Source organism: Salmo salar, chromosome 19 (genome assembly GCF_965601325.2).
Source record: "Salmo salar chromosome 19, fSalSal1, whole genome shotgun sequence".
Taxonomy (NCBI): domain Eukaryota; kingdom Metazoa; phylum Chordata; class Actinopteri; order Salmoniformes; family Salmonidae; genus Salmo; species Salmo salar.
In genome coordinates this window covers 15929472-15945989 of record NC_138309.1, presented here as the reverse complement: position 1 = coordinate 15945989, position 16518 = coordinate 15929472, and the positions used below count along the sequence as shown (strand labels likewise).

At 44.5% G+C, this 16518-nt stretch overlaps 1 protein-coding gene across 1 annotated transcript in view; it reads right to left on the bottom strand.

Moving 5' to 3' along the window:
• The window catches only part of cubn (cubilin (intrinsic factor-cobalamin receptor)), a 54909-nt gene that overhangs the window by 4050 nt on the left and 34341 nt on the right, over positions 1 to 16518 (bottom strand). The window contains exons 42-60 of the mRNA XM_014157416.3: positions 13850 to 14018; positions 13469 to 13643; positions 13028 to 13206; positions 12567 to 12773; positions 12226 to 12366; positions 10285 to 10472; positions 9851 to 10022; positions 9321 to 9524; positions 8402 to 8551; positions 7981 to 8102; positions 7333 to 7558; positions 6905 to 7092; positions 6438 to 6594; positions 6184 to 6333; positions 5752 to 5940; positions 3216 to 3342; positions 2473 to 2690; positions 1004 to 1209; positions 588 to 753 (exon numbers count right to left, since the gene is read on the bottom strand). Coding sequence (XP_014012891.3) covers positions 588 to 753; positions 1004 to 1209; positions 2473 to 2690; positions 3216 to 3342; positions 5752 to 5940; positions 6184 to 6333; positions 6438 to 6594; positions 6905 to 7092; positions 7333 to 7558; positions 7981 to 8102; positions 8402 to 8551; positions 9321 to 9524; positions 9851 to 10022; positions 10285 to 10472; positions 12226 to 12366; positions 12567 to 12773; positions 13028 to 13206; positions 13469 to 13643; positions 13850 to 14018 — 3334 coding nt within the window. The remainder of the gene's footprint in view (positions 1 to 587; positions 754 to 1003; positions 1210 to 2472; positions 2691 to 3215; positions 3343 to 5751; positions 5941 to 6183; positions 6334 to 6437; positions 6595 to 6904; positions 7093 to 7332; positions 7559 to 7980; positions 8103 to 8401; positions 8552 to 9320; positions 9525 to 9850; positions 10023 to 10284; positions 10473 to 12225; positions 12367 to 12566; positions 12774 to 13027; positions 13207 to 13468; positions 13644 to 13849; positions 14019 to 16518) is intronic.

The following is a 16518-nucleotide window of genomic DNA, read 5'->3' as shown; positions in this document are numbered from 1 at the left end:
ACATTTCCGGACTGACTGATCTTCATGTCTTAAAGTAACGATGGACTGTCGTTTCTCTTTGCTTATTTGAGCTGTTCTTGCCATAATAAGGACTTGGTCTTTTACCAAATAGGGCTATCCTCTGTATACCACTCCTAACTTGTCACAACACAACTGATTGGCTCAAACACATTAAGGAAGGAAGGAAATTCCACAAATTAACTTTTAACAAGGAATATCTGTTAATTGAAATGCATTCCAGGTGACTAGCTCATGAAGCTGGTTGAGAGTTTTCAAAGAGTGTGCAAAGCTGTCATGAAGGCAAAGGGTGGCTACTTGGAAGAATGTAACACTTTTTTGGTTACTACATGATTCCATATGCGATATTTCATAGTTTTGATGTCTTCACTATTAGTCTAAATTGTAGAAAATAGTAACAAATAAAGAAAAACCCTTGAATGAGTAGGTTTGTCCAAACTTTTGACTGGTACTGTAAATATGTGTTCAAAGTTTTTATTAATAATAGTGTGATGGATTAGCCAATGAGTGCAGGGCAGGTAAACTTTTATAGAAAGAAAGGGAGGGAATAGACCATAAGGGTGTCTTACTGTCCTGTGCCCTGTAGGTGGCGTTGAAGCCCCTGTAGCTGACAGAGCTGTCAGTGACGAAGTGTACAGTCAGGAAGTTACTAACAGACACAAAGGGTCCCGGGATTACATCACGTCCACAGTACGTCCCCACCAGAGGGAAGTTCATATTGTCTCCGTCAAAGATCTGACGGTGAAGGGTAGAAGGGGGAAGAAAGAAAGAAAGAAAGAAAGAAAGAAAGAAAGAAAGAAAGAAAGAAAGAAAGAAAGAAAGAAAGAAAGAAAGAAAGAAAGAAAGAAAGAAAGAAAGAAAGAAAGAAAGAAAGAAAGAAAGAAAGAAAGAAAGAGCAGATTAATGAGTGAAAGAACGAACAAACAAGAGAGCAAATAAACGAATGAGTGAACAAATGAATGGAAGGAATGCTAGATCTCCTAACCTTGACGTAGTCGTAATGGCAGGTAGATGTAGACGTTCCCTCCAGTTCAAACGAGGAGAAGGTGAGGTTAATGACTTTGTTGATGGGCATGGTGATGGTCCACAGGCAGTCCATATTGTACTCATAGTTCCCATCACCGTTAGAGTCCGGAGAGCCAAACATCCCTATAGGTGTAGAGAGATAACCCCCACAACCTTGAGCCGGGCCTGGAGAGAGAGACAGGGGAGGAAGAGAAAAGTGGAAGAGGAAGACATGGGCATATGTGATAAAGAGTGATGATATTTCGTGTGGGCTTCGGGAGTTCTCATGCAGGCTTCCATAAGTGAACAGCAGATAGCGCTAAATATCCATGAATTCTCAAAGATTGCATGGCTGTTATTACACATGTATAGGCCTACATAATCAAACAAGGGTGGTACACATTCAAAACAGCACTTGTTGAGTATCCACCCATCAAGTGATATTTAATATCACATCAAGATATCACATGTCCCCATATACTCAGTTGTCCCTCCTGCTGTTGCTGCGCTGTATGCATCAAAACTAACTGAGGGACTGGATGTCTGAGCTCTGAGGGGGTATGCTGTGAACATTGAACATAATATGTTAAAACCTATAGAACTCCTAACATTCCTAGAGACAGAGGAGCGTTTGTGTGCGCCGTCATAAATCTTCCCCCTCTGCCCAGTCTGTTCAGCTGCTCACATCCCTCGGAGGGCCTTCTGCTTCATGGGAAACAGGGGTAACCACAGCTGGAGATTGATTTAAGTGTAACACAGAGTGGGGTGATTCACCATGGCTCTCTTCTATGACAATGCTGGAATCTTGGATTCTTTCTCAGCCCTCTCTGTACTTTATAGAGCCTTTTGTATCTACAGTAGACTATCAAACACAAATCAACCCTCTCTATACTTTATAGAGACATTTGTATCTAGACTATCAAACACTAATCAACTAGATAAAATGCATTAAAATAAATGGCAAAAGAGATAAAAAAAACATTCTCACATTCACGCCTTTTATTCACTAGCTTGATGCATGCAGAATGCCTCTCTCTCTCTTTTGTCCTGGTCTGAGTACACTAATATGGCTGGCTGGCCCCCTGCCCATCGGATGGACAAAAGGCTGTTTATGCGCAGCGGGGCAGTCATTGGGAATGTACAGCCCCCCACTCCCCACATAGCGATTTAAGACATGTGGGTTAATATTGGAGAGAGTAGAACAACAATCCTGGCCTCTCACTTCTCTAGAGTGAGTGTAAAACAAACTATATTAACTTAACGTCGACAGTAGCTTGAGGCCTGAATAAGTATAGGACAATGTAAGATATGTAACCATCTTTTATATAGATACAGTCCGTTGTTTTCAAATAGCCCATATAGTGTCTGGGACACTTAGATAAGAAAAATGTAACACCATCCACTGTTTTTTAATAGACCAATAGAGAAGCCATGTGTAAGATCACCTACCCAGAGTCTCAATGTAGGTGGCCCTCCAGCCAATCCCAGACACGGATGAGTCGGTCCTGAAGGCGATAAACATCTGATTGGTTGTGGACTGGAGGTTGGGCGGGAGTTCCGTGCCACAGAACTGCCCCATTATAGGAGCCATGGCGTTGGGCCCGTCGTACACGATCACATAGTCATAGTGACAGGACGACGACGCCTCCAGATGGAAGGTGTTCCACCTGATTGGTGGAAGGAGAGGCAGAGGGTTATGGGACATCTGAGGAGATGTGGTGTCATTTAAAGCCCGACACGACTTTCTGGAAAAGGTGTCAACCTGTTCATGTGGGTTTGTTAAAACACTGTCACGCACAGAAAGTCCCTTAGGAGGAAAGTAATTGTTTTTGAGTTAGGAGGTGCCTGGTCCATAGAGGAAATCTTTCCTCATACACCGACACACACACACTCTCTCTCTCTGTGGGGGTTATGGTGTGACACAACGGCATTAACACCTGCAGGTGGAATCGGGGGACATGAGACGGTCTGTTCTCAGAATCAGAATGATCTTACTACACTACAGACATGAGGTACTTATTGTTAGCTAAGAATGCAGTCTTGTATGTGCTTTAGACTAAGTCAACACTTCAGCTTGAGCCTTGCATTTGCTCCCTGTTAAATTTTTAATGATGATGGATTGTGTTGGTTTTCTGATCATTATTAGACCTTCTCTGGGTTAGTCGACAAAGCAGCATGTCCCTTGGACTCACTTGAGGCTGATGATCTTGTTTTCAGTGACGACGATGTGGTAGGTACAGTTCATGTTGTGGTGGTAGTTATCGATGCCAGCCGGGCTGCTGACCGTACCAGAAGTGCTGTTGAACACACCTCCACATGCTAATAGTAAAAAAACACTGATTAATACCATTCTGACCATACCAGAAACACAAATCCCTTTATTAGTCTCCTTCCTCCACCCTTTTTCTGCTACTTGAATTAAATATACTTGAATGAATCATACTTAAATGAATTCTGTTTATTTTCAGGCTGTATTTTGTTGTGTGTCTTGGCTCTGAGAGAAGAGCTGTTTACATTATGAAGCACACAAAAAATAAAGCAATAAGGCTTTTTGTTTTTGACTACTCTGAGCTTTCAATGTGCAGACAGTCACGCTTACCCTGCCCCTCTAGACATGAATCATCTAAAAGGGTTGATGGAGAGTGGTGTCTCCCCCATTATAGAGGCTATAATGGCTGCCCTGTCTGAAGTGTGTGGGTGCCCGTCTGAGTCATTTAGCTACTGATGATGATACATATTTACTGTTCTGTCTGACAGGCTGCATGTCTGAATATTACAGAGGTCAGAGTTTAATCCTTATGAATTGGTGTGTGTGTGTGTGTGTGTGTGTCTCTCTCTCTTCAGAAAAGTATTCATACCCCTTGACTTATTCCACATTTTGCTGTGTTACAGCCTGAATTCAAATGGATAACAAAAACAATTCTCACCCATTTACCACAATACCCTGTAATGACAAAATCAAAACATGTTTTTAGAAATGTTATCAAATTTGTTGAAAATGAAAATAGATTTAAGTCAAAACTGTAAATCAGCCACTCGGGAACATTCACGGTCTTCTTGGTAAGCAACTGCAGCGTAGAATTGGCCTGGTGTTTTAGGTTATTGTCCTGCTGAAAGGTGAATTCATCTCCCAGTGTCTGGGGGAAAGCAGGCTGAACCAGATTTTCCTCTAGGATTTTGCCTGCGCTTAGCTCCATTACATATTTTTTTTATCCTGAAAAACTCCCCAGTCCTTAATGTTTACAAGCACACCCATAACATAATGTAGCTATCACCATGCTTGAAAATATGTAGAGTGATACTCAGTAATGTGTTGTATTAGATTTGCCCCAAAACATAACACACTTTGTATTCAGGATAAAAAGTTAATTGTTTTGCCACATTTTTTGCAATATTACTTTAGCGCCTTGTTGCAAACAAGATGCATGTTTTGGAATATATATAATTTTTTTTCAATTAGGTTAGTACTGTGGAGTAACTACAATGTTGATCCATCCTCAGTTTTATCCTATTACAGCTATTAAACTGTTTTAAAGTCACAATTGGCCTCATGGTGAAATCCCTGAGCGGTTTCCTTCCTCTCCGGCAACTGAGTTAGGAAGGACGCCTGTATCTTTGTAGTGACTGGATGCATTGATACACCATCCAAAAGAGAAATTCATAAGTGCACCCTGCTCAAAGGGATAGTCAATGTCTGCCTTTCATTTTTTTAATCCATCTACCAATAGGTGCCCTTCTTTGTGGTTGAATCAGTGTTTGAAATGCACCGCTCGACTGATGGACCTTACAGATAATTGTATGTGTGGGGTACAGAGATTTAAAAAAAATCATGTTAAACACTATTATTGCACACAGAGTGAGTCAATGCTACTTATTATGTGACTTGTTAAACACATTTTTACTCCTGGACTTATTTAGGCTAGCCATAACAAAGGGGTTGAATCCTTATTGACTCGAAACATTTCAGCTTACATTTTTGTATTAATTTGTAAAAAAAAAACATCATTCCGCTTTGACATTATGGGGTATTATTGTGTGTAGGCTAGTGACCAAAAAAATGCACTTTAATCAATTTTAAAGTCAGGCTGTAATACAACAACATTTGGAAAAAGTAAAATGGGTGTGAATACTTTCTGAAGGCACTGTATGTGTGTGTGTGTGGGTCTATTGTGTGTATGTGTTGTCCCTGGCCTGGTATCCATCTGCTGCGGCCTTGTATCCAGAGCCCTCTCTCCTCTCAAATCCCCTCTAATTGTTAGAAAGCGCAGTCTCTCTCCATTCCTCACATTCTCCACTGGGCTGAATGGAGCGCCAGCGCAACGGCAGCATTCCCCTCTTAATGGTAAACAACCCCAGAACTATGAGGCCAAAAGCCCAAAACTCTTAGCCCAGAGGCCCAGACAGATCCAGTCAGGGCCAGAACGCACAAATACTCAATATGGTAATAGCTCCCCCTTGCCTTTTGTAAGCTAGGTGGACGTTTCACCACATTTGCTTACATAAATAAAATCTTCTCAGATCTTTTCAAGTACATACAGCAAATGTGTCAAACTCCAGTCCTCTGAAGGTAGTTAGGAACTCTCCTCACCTTGTTGTCTAGGTCTAAATTGGAAATAACAAAAACCAGCAGAGGCACGGCCAGGAATTGAGTTTGACACCTCTGGTAGATGGCTTAGGGTCCAAGGGTTGATTTAGAATTGGGCCTCAGACTTGAAGCATGATACTCACGTATAGCTCTGTACTCAGCCAGGAAGCCGTTGTCGTTGATGATGGAGTCGGAGTAGAAGTTGACCAGCATGGGTCCCAGGGTGCTGAAGGGCCCTGGGATGGAGCTGCCACACACTGTGGCTACAGGGGTCCCCGTAGGGTGGGTACCACCGTACACCTTCACCCCATCAAACATACACGTGGAGTGGGCTAGGACAGGACACAAAGGACACAGGCTAGGACAACATGGGGGGAAAATAACTGTAAAAAGAATCATAGTATTATGAATGCGATTTGAAGGTAGAATAAGCGACACACATTTCGGAAGCAGCATATCGGGCTGACTTTCTCAACAGCAAAGAGCTAGAGACAAATCTCTTGTGCAGTTGTTGTTACACAGCTATCATGTTGCAGGAGAGCCAAGATGACCATTTAGATGGTCCTTCTTCTTACCTTCTACCTGGAAGGTGCGGAACTCCAGGATGATAACAGTCTGGGGTCCAACGTCGATGAGGTAACTACAGTCGGAGAATAAGGGGTAGTCGGCTGGGTAGTTGGGCGACACCACCCGGCCGGTGGGGGCAGTGAAGTTAGCTCCACACCCTGAGAGAAGACGCCAACAGAGAGAACTTTATAGTAGTTAAAATACACTGATATATTACGAATGTAAATGTGTACCTAACAGACACTAGTAGTACTCTACTCACGTGTGATGTAGTTGGCTGAGAAGCCTCTTCCTGGGGTTCCAGTGGACTGGAACCTAGCGGTGATGGTGTTGTAGGGAGCGATGATGGGGGCTGGGGCGGTGGTACCACAACCTGTAGCTAGCAGTCCATCAGCTGTGTCACTATCACCTGACCACACCTACAGGTAATACCACAGAGATAGTAACAAACAGACGTTATGTTCAGTATGTACTGTATAGTAGGGAGTGATGATGTCGACTGGATCAGTGCTGTCACACCCTGCAGCTAGCAGACCACAGAACCAGTGGCGTACCACACACCCCTGCACAGAACCATTATACAAAATAATTCCCACTCCTTGGGTTCATTATTTTAGTCATAAGATGTCAGCGGAGCATCAACCTTGCAATACCAAAGGCTATTTTAATAGAGGGCACAATCTTATCAAGCAAGTGTAGGAGATAGGAGGTTCAATAGGGTGTGTTCACCTTGATGTAGCTGCTCTGGCACTGCCCGTTGGCATCAGGGATCTGGAAGTCAGAGTTGAAGTTCATCTCCAGGTGGTTACCCTCGTGGGCGATGATGGTCCAGGAACACTCGATGTTGGCAGGGAAGTTCTGGGGGTAGTTGGGAGACTTGATGACGCCAGTGTCAGCGTGTATCACTCCTCCACAGCCTGTAGGGATACAGCAGTACATCCTGTTTTCACAACATATCACACTATCACAGAACAATCCCAAGGCCAGGGCTGGGGTGAATTCCATTTCAATTCAGTTAATCCAGAAAGTAAACTGAAATTCCAAGTCCGATTTCCATCCTTTCTTTTTAAAATGACTTGGAATTTTTGTTAACTCCCTGCGTTGACCTCAACCTTGGCCAAGATGACATCCTGGTCACTCATCGGCCCATAGCCTACCTGAGGTGTCAGTTGACCAGGTGGCCACAAACCCTCCTCTGGACACTGAGTGATCGGCCAGAAAAACCACCACCAGCTTGTTGGACCCTGATTGGATGGTTCCCGGGGAGGTGGTTCCACAGTACTGGCCAATCACAGGAGACCCTGGGGAGCCCCCGTTGAAGATGGTGACAGAGTCCCATCCACAGGTATTGTGAGGCTCCAGGTTGAAGTAGCTGAAGGTGAGCTGACAGGGACAACAGGGGGTAAATGGAGGGGTTGGTTTGAATGTTTTTTAAGGTAAATCTGTATGGTATGTGATGGCTGTTTGTGTTGCACAAGTTTAGTTTATATTATACCATCCAATTTATAGCACCAGCTCTGCATAAATACGATACACTACATCAATGTTACTATTAATGTCACTATTACCTAAGAAATTGACCATCCAGGTAAACAAATAACAATCACACCATCTACCAGAAGACATTAGAGAAACGCATCACAAATCCTCTTCACTTCCCAATACGGCTAGCTAGCTAGTTCACATGCTGATTGATATTGGTCTTACAGTGTTAGCTATGTAGCTAACTTTAGCTACCAAACCACACACACACAAGATTTAACCCAGCTCCAGGACGTGCTGCTGAGGGATTCTCTACTACTCACAGTGATGGTGTGGCCCTCAGGGGCCTCCAGTAACCAAGCACAGCGACTGGGGCTGGGGTAGAGGTTAGGGTAGGCAGGGCTGGAGATTACGCCTCCCTGTCCAGTCTGCCAACCACCACATTCTATAGGGAGGTAAGGAGACAGAGGTAGAGGTTAGGAGCGAGACACAATGGCTGAGTAAAAAGGTAAATGTTTGGGAAGGCAGGATTATACTTCCTTCCCCAGTCTACCAACCACCACACTATATAGGGCGATGGAGAGGTTATGAAGATTGTAATGCTACATTTCATATCTTGCTGCCTTAGTGGAGCATCGATCTGTGTCTGATATCCCTCAGAATAAAACTAGTGGTGCTTGGACCACAAGATGTTGAGTTTACAGACATTGAGGAACTGTACGTGAGAGATGGGGCTAAGCTCACCGGAGAATAGGTACTTGGCCTTGAAGCCCAGGTCTCCTATAGCTTGGTTGGTCTGGAAGTGGACCCAGAGTTCTGGGGTGGACACCACCAGGGGAATCATAGGAGTGGTCTGGCCACAGAACTGGGCCAGCAGCTCCCCGCTAGAGCCACCTAGGAAGGGAAGATGCACAACATCCACACAGTCACACAGCCTGTTTCTGGGGATCAGTTACAGAAAGGTTAGGCACATAATCACTTGTCTTTATCACTTAGGGGAAATTTCCCAGACATAGATTACGATTAGTCCTGGAATAAAAAGCAAGCTCAATGAAGAATCTCCATTAAAAGTGCTTTTTAGGGCCTCCCGAGTGGCGCAGTGGTCTAAGGTACTGCATCGCAGTGTTAGAGGAGTTACTACAGACCCGGATTCATTCCCGGGCTGTGCCACAACCGGCCGTGGCCGGGAGTCCCATAGGACGGCACACAATTGGTCCAGCGTCATCCGGGTTAGGGGAGGGTTTGGCAGGTGGGGCTTTACTTGGCTCATCGCGCTATAGCGACTCCTTGTGGCGGGTCGGGTGCCTGCAGGCTGACCCCGGTCGCCAGTTGAACGGTGTTTCCTCCGACACGTTGGTGCGGCTGGCTTCCTGGATAAACTGGCGGGTGTTAAGGAGTGCAGTCAGGCGGGTCATGTTTCGGAGGACGCATGACTCCACCTTCGCCTCTCCCAAGCCCGTTGGGGAGTTGCAGCGATGAGACAAGATAGAAAATTGTGGAGAAAAAAGGGGTAAAATTTAAATGCAAAAAATATATATATCTTTGTTTTCTATGGCTATGCTTAAATCTGTGTCTGTGAAACCGCCCCAATGAGTAGTTACTTTGGATACGAACGTAAATATTCTTCGATTAGCAAAACGACACATCCAGCGTTGTGACTCACCGAGGCGGAACTCTATGTAGTCGAACTTGCAGGTCTGATGGTTCTCCAGGTGTAGGTCTTCTAGGATGACCACGATGGACGAGTTGATTTGTGTAGGGTTCTGGATCAGCCACTCACAGTTCAGGTTGTTGCTGTAGTTAGAGGTGAGGTAGCCCGGGGAGGTGAAGTTACCTCCAGCTGGGTCATTGAGGATGCCACCACACACTATGGAGAAGGACATAGAGGTTTAGAACAAGAAAGCACTGAAGGGTATTTTAAATGTATGATATTTCACTTGAGAGCAGTTCTGATAATTCAAATCCAAATGTTAACATCCCTATGAGGATGGCAACACACTTTACACATTAAAGACATACTTTGCATAAAAAGTGTCTTTAAATGTCTTTGAAAGAGGTCAAAACTGCAATGGCCGCCTTTATTATTAACCCTTATTTTACCAGGTAGGTACTGTAGGTTGACTGAGAACACATGATCTTATACTAACATCCTGGGAAAAGTTGCGAGGAAGAGGAGAGTAAAGCTGTACTCACATGCATCTTCATTGGAGGAGTAGGTAGCTGTAAAGCCTCCATTGGAGACAGAGGAGTCGGTACGGAACACTACAGTCATGGTGTTTGCTGACGACTTAACCTGGTAGCCTGTTGGCACGGTGCCACACAACCGCTCGATATTAGGGGCGGTTACCGCCACGCCGTTTAACACCTGAGGGAGCAGAACCATGCCATCAGAACCAGTTAGAACCATTAGAACTGCATTAGAACCGATAACGTCATACTGGAAGCATGGAAAGAACCATGATTGTGACCTGGCTGATTATGTGCTAGAAGAATTGAGTAGAATTTAATCTTAGATGATATGACTACACAGCAAGTGGAGGCAAATGAGAAAATAAAACAACACACCGACTTAAATGATGAAAAAGTGAACCTAAAAGAAGAGAAGCTGAAAGATAAGTGAGACCCACATCCACATAGTCGGCGTAGCAGCTGCTGCTGCTGGTGCCCTCCAGCCGAAGGTCGTTGATGGTGAGAGTGACCCTTCTCCCCGGGACCACAGTGATCTCCCAACGACACGTACGGCTGTGAGGGTACAGGTTGGGATAGTTAGGGGACGAGATGGTCCCCGAGGGAGCGTTCAGCTCACCTCCACACACTGTAGGGGGACAGGACGGAAAGAATGAGAAAGAAAAGAACGGGTTGTTAACATCAACACAGCTTATTAACTTTTACTGTCAGTCAGTCATTTTCACTGCTAATACCAATACTACACAAAGCTATGACACAGAAATCACACACACAGCTCATTCGGAAAGTTTTCAGACCTTCCCTTTTTCCACATTTTGATACGTTACAGCCTTATTCTAAAACAGATAAAATCTTGTTTTTCCTTAACAATCTACACACAATACCCCATAATGACAAAGCGAAAACAGCTTTTCAGAAACATTTGCTAATTTATAAAAAATAAAAACAAAAAGTATTTCAGACCCTTTGCTATGAGACACCTAGATTGAGCTCAGGTACATTCTGTTTCCGTTGATCATCCTTGAGATGTCTCTACAACTTGATTGGAGTCCACCTGTGGTCAATTCAATTGATTGACATGATTTGGAAAGGCACACACCGTTGACAGTGCATGTCAGAGCAAAAACCAAGCCATAAGGTCGCGGAATTGTCCGTAGAGCTCCGAGACAGGATTGTGTCGAGGCACAGATCTGGGGATGGGTATAAAAACATTCTGCAGCATTGAAGGTCCACAAGAACACAGTGGCCTCCATCATTCTTAAATGGAATAAGTTTGGAACCACCAACACTCTTCCTAGAGCTAGCAGACCCGGCCAAACTGAGCAATCGGGGGAGAAGGGCCTTGGTCAGGGAGGTGACCAAGAACCCGATGGTCACTCTGACAGAGCTCTAGAGTTCCTCTGTGGAGATAGGAGAACCTTCCAGAAGGACAACCATCTCTTAGCACTCCACCAATCAGGCCTTTATGGTAGAGTGGGCAGACGGAAGCCACTCCTCAGTAAAAGGCACATGACAGCCCGCTTGGAGTTTGCCAAAAGGCATCTAAAGACTCTCAGACCATGATAAACAAGATTCTCTGGTCTGATGATTTCAAGATTGAACTCTTTGCCTGAATGCCAAGCGGCACGTCTACATTTACATTTACATTATAGTCATTTAGCAGACGCTCTTATCCAGAGCGACTTACAGTAGTGAATGCATACATTTCATAAATGTTTTCCCCCGTACTGGTCCCCCGTGGGAATCGAACCCACAACCCTGGCGTTGCAAACACCATGCTCTACCAACTGAGCCACACGGGACCACGTCTGGAGGAAACCTGGCACCATCCCTACGGTGAAGCATGGTGGTAGCAGCATCATGCTGTTTTTTTTCTTCAGCAGCAAGGACTGGGAGACTAGTCAGGATCGAGGGAAAGATGAACGGAGCAAAGTACAGAGAGACCCTTTATGAAGACCTGTACCAGAGCACTCAGGACCTCAGACTGGGCTGAAGGTTCACCTTCCAAAGGACAATGACCCTAAGCACACAGCCAAGACAACGCAGGAGTGGCTTTGGGAAAAGTATCTGAAGAATGGGAGAAACTCCCCACATACGGGTGTGCCAAGCTTGTACCCAAGAAGACTCGATGCTGTAATCGCTGCCAAAAGGTGCGTCAACAAAGTACTGAGTAAACGGTCTGAATACTATGTGTAATCGAGCGCAGTTTTTTATTTGTAATACATTTGCAAAAATTTCTAAAAATCTGTTTTTGCTTTGTCATTATGGGGTATTATGTGTACATTTTAAAATAAGGCTGTAACGTAACCAAATTTGGAAAAAGTAAAGGGGTCTGAATACTTTCCGAATGCACTGTAAGTCTTAAATTAATTGACTTGTACCTTCCACACTGCCCACAAAGGTCAGAGTGAATCCTGGGGCATTTACACTGCTGTCGCTGACAAACTTGACATAAGCAAAGCTGTCTCCTGTTTCCATAGGGCTAGGTATGCTGTTCCCACAATGCTTTCCCAGGAAGCGCCCTGGAACAGGACATACCGGCAACACATTCGTCAACTTTTATTTCATCACATTAGACAAAATGAATTACACAAATTGACAAACTGAATTAGACTTCTTAGAAAAGAGATATAACACAACTGTATGTGCACACACCGCTGTCATTTTTAGGCAGAACATTGCTAGAAACATGTTAAGAATCCCTAAACATAGAACAGGTTACCTGAGGCATTGTACTCTCGTATCTCGACATAGTCACCGCTGCAGTCTACTGTGCTCTGCAGGCTGAAGTTGTTGAAGCTGATGGTGAGGTAGTGTCCTGTAGGGCCCTCCAGGTACCACTCACAGGTTAAGCTGTCTGGGTAGTTTGCAGGGAAACCTGGGCTCTTAAGGTTAACACTCTGGCCAGTGTATGTGCCTCCACACGTGGCTGTGTTGGATTGAAAAGACCAAAAAACTGAGATTGAGATCCGGGTCATTCCAAGTATCTCCTGCATCTTGTAGAAGAGGCAGCAAAATACATCTGCTTTCTGAGATATGTTTGATACTGTAACATGCCCACTGAAAGGGTTCATGGTCTATGTAGGTGGTAAAGTGTATTTGAGTGAGTGTGTGAGCGTGTGCGAGACTGTATTAGAGAGCGTGGCGGAGTGGGTTGATTCTGTTCGAGTTACACACACTCACCGATGGAGTACTTGGCCTTGAAGCCCTTGTGTGTGATGCTGGCGTCTGTGCGGAAGCGCAGGTACATGGTGGAGCCAGTGGAATGCTCGGTAGAGGGCCTGGTGTTGCCACACAGTTTTGCGAGGGGGTTAGCATCAGAGGTGGCACCATCACGGAGCTCAACGTAGTCATATAAACAGCTGATGACAAAACATTGGGGGTAAATCTCATGAAATTGTTTCCTTCAAACAATTGAACAACAACAGAATGGTACAATATATAGCTCTTGGATCCAGTCTATTAGAAACACTGTCATACTCTGTGCTCATATATAAGAAACATATGGCGTTCTGTACTCGTATATAAGAAATGTGACATAAGAACTTATAAAAAGTACAAGTAAAAAGAAACATGATGAAGAATTACAACATGACGATGATATCAAATGGGACATTTTCATACTTGGACGTAGGCTCGATGTAGAATTCCTCATCAAAGTCGATCTGGACAGACTCCCTGTTGGGCACGGTGATGACCCAGATACAGTCCATGTTCTGGGGGTAGTTCTGGGGGTAGTTGGGTGACGTGATATAGCCTGGAGGGTCTGAGTAACTCAACACAATGCTTCCTCCACAAGCTACAGGAGGAGAGGAAATACATGTGATTCGGAAAATCTAGAAATCAGAAAGTATTTTCTCACATACACTTCGACTTCAATGCTCTTAAGCCCAAAATACAGTGATGTCTCAGTCATGTAATAACATACATTAGTGTTTCTATCTAAACCTTTGATTGTCTGTGTTATAAACATGTTATAACAATTTACTGTTATTACAGTCTCACCCTGGCTGTGGGCCTCAAAGATCAGTTTGAAGCCACTGCCCTCGTTGGTGGCGTCTGAGATGAATCGTATGTGGAGGTTGTTGTCTGTTGTCTGGGTGATGGAAGGGGGGCTGGTGCCACACAGACGACCCCCCAGAGAGGGGGCTGAGGCATCCGGACCGTTCCTCAACTAAGACAGAGAGGCGGCGGGTTGAACACACACACACACACACACACACACACACACACACACACACACACACACACACACACACACACAGTAACGCACACACACACACAGAGGGGTAAGGGTCATGTTACAATCCATATCACTCACTGGGTAAATTGAATCTGTCAGAGCAAATCACTCTTCCTGGCTATAACAAGGTGTAGTATATTATGTGTAGTGTAGTAAATAACTGTGACTTTAAAAATCATTTAGTAGACTGGTTCATTCACTATATAAACTCAGCAAAAAAAGAAACGTCCTCTCACTGTCAAATGCATTCATTTTCAGCAAACTTAACGTAAATATTTGTATGAACATAACAAGATTCAACAACTGAGACATAAACTGAACAAGTTCCACAGACATGTGACTAATAGAACTGGAAAAATGTGTCCCTGAACAAAGGGGGGGACAAAATAAAAACTAACAGTCAGTATATGGGGTTGCCACCAGCTACATTTAGTACTGCAGTGCATCTCCTCCTCAAGGACTACACCAGATTTGCCAGTTCTTGCTGTGAGGTGTTACCCCACTCTTCCACCAAGGCACCTGCAAGTTCCCTGACTTTTCTGGGGGGGGAATGGCCCTAGCCCTCACTCTCCGATCCATCAGCTCCCAGACGTACTCAATGGGATTGAGATCCGGTCTCTTCGCTGGCCATGGCAGAACACTGACATTCCTGTTTTGCAGGAAATCACACACAGAACGAGCAGTATGGCTGGTGGCAATGTCATGCTGGAGGGTCATGTCAGGATGAGCCTGCAGGAAGGGTACCACATGAGGGAGGAGGATGTCTTCCCTGTAAGGGACACAGCGTTGAGAAAGCCTGCAATGACAACAAGCTCAGTTCGATGATGCTGTGACACAACGCCCCAGACCATGACGGACCCTCTACCTCCAAATCGATCCCGCTCCAGAGTACAGGCCTCGGTGTAACGCTCATTCTTTCGACGATAAACGCGAATCTGACCATCACCCCATGTGAGACAAAACCACAACTCGTCAGTGAAGAGCACTTTTTGCCAGTCCTGTCCAGCGACGGTGGGTTTGTGCCCATAGGTGACGTTGTTGCCGGTGATGTCTGGTGAGGACTTGCCTTACAACAGGCCTACAAGCCCTCAGTCCAGCCTCTCTCAGCCTATTGCGGACAGTCTGAGCACTGATGGAGGGATTGTGCGTTCCTGGTGTAACTCGGGCAGTTGATGTTGCCATCCGGTACATGTCCAGCAGGTGTGATGGTCGGCTGTAGCGATCCTGTGCGGGTGTTGTTACACGTGGTCTGCCACTGCGAGAATGATCAGCTGTCCGTCCTGTCTCCCTGTAGCACTGTCTTAGGCGTCTCACTATACGGACATTGCAATTTATTGCCCTGGTCACATCTGCAGTCCTCATGCCTCCTTGCAGCATGCCTAACGCACGTTCACGCAGATGAGCAGGGACCCTGGGCATCTTTCTTTTGGTGTTTTTCAGAGTCAGTAGAAAAGCCTCTTTAGTGTGCTAAGTTTTCATAACTTTGACCTTAATTGCCTTCCGTCTGTAAGCTGTTAGTGTCTTAACGACCGTTCCACAGGTGCATGTTCATTAATTGTTTATGGTTCATTGAACAAGCATGGGAAACAGTGTTTAAACCCTTGACAATGAAGATCTGTGAAGTTATTTGGATTTTTACAAATGATCTTTGAAAGACAGGGTCCTGAAAAAGGGACGTTTCTTTTTTTGCTGAGTTTATAATCAACCTGATCATGCTTCAAATAACTATTTGTCTAAGCAGCATCCATTGATGTGATATACAACTATACAAGTTATATAAAATAATATAAACATGTCACAATGCATTTGATGTTAGTAAATATTATATTCAATATCTACTCAATTATATTATACTATATTATACTCTTTTCTCTAATCTAATATCTAATTTATTATATTCTACTCTACTCGGCAATGCTCTTCTCTTCTCTACTCTATTCTATTTGACTCTATTACAGGGCATTCGGAAAATATTCAGGAAATTTTTGAAAATAACTTATTTACATAAGTATTCAGACCCTTTGCTATGAGACTCGAAATGAAGCTTAGGTACATCCTGTTTCCATCGATCATCCTTGAGATTTTTCTACAACTTGATTGGAGTCCAGCTCTGGTGAATTTAATTGATTGGACATGATTTGGAAAGGCACACACCTGTCTTTATATATTAAAAGGTCCCACAGTTGACAGTGCATGTCAGAGCAAAAACCAAGCCATGAAGTCGAAGGAATTGTCCGTAAAGCTCCGGGACAGGATTGTCGAGGCACATATCTGGGGAAGGGTACCAACAAATGTCTGCGGCATTGAAAGTCCCCAAGAACAGGGAGGTGACCAAAAACCCAATGGTCACTAACAGCGCTCCAGAGTTCCTCTGTGGAGATGGCAGAACCTTCCAGAAGGACAAGCATCTCTGCAGCACTCCAACAAACAG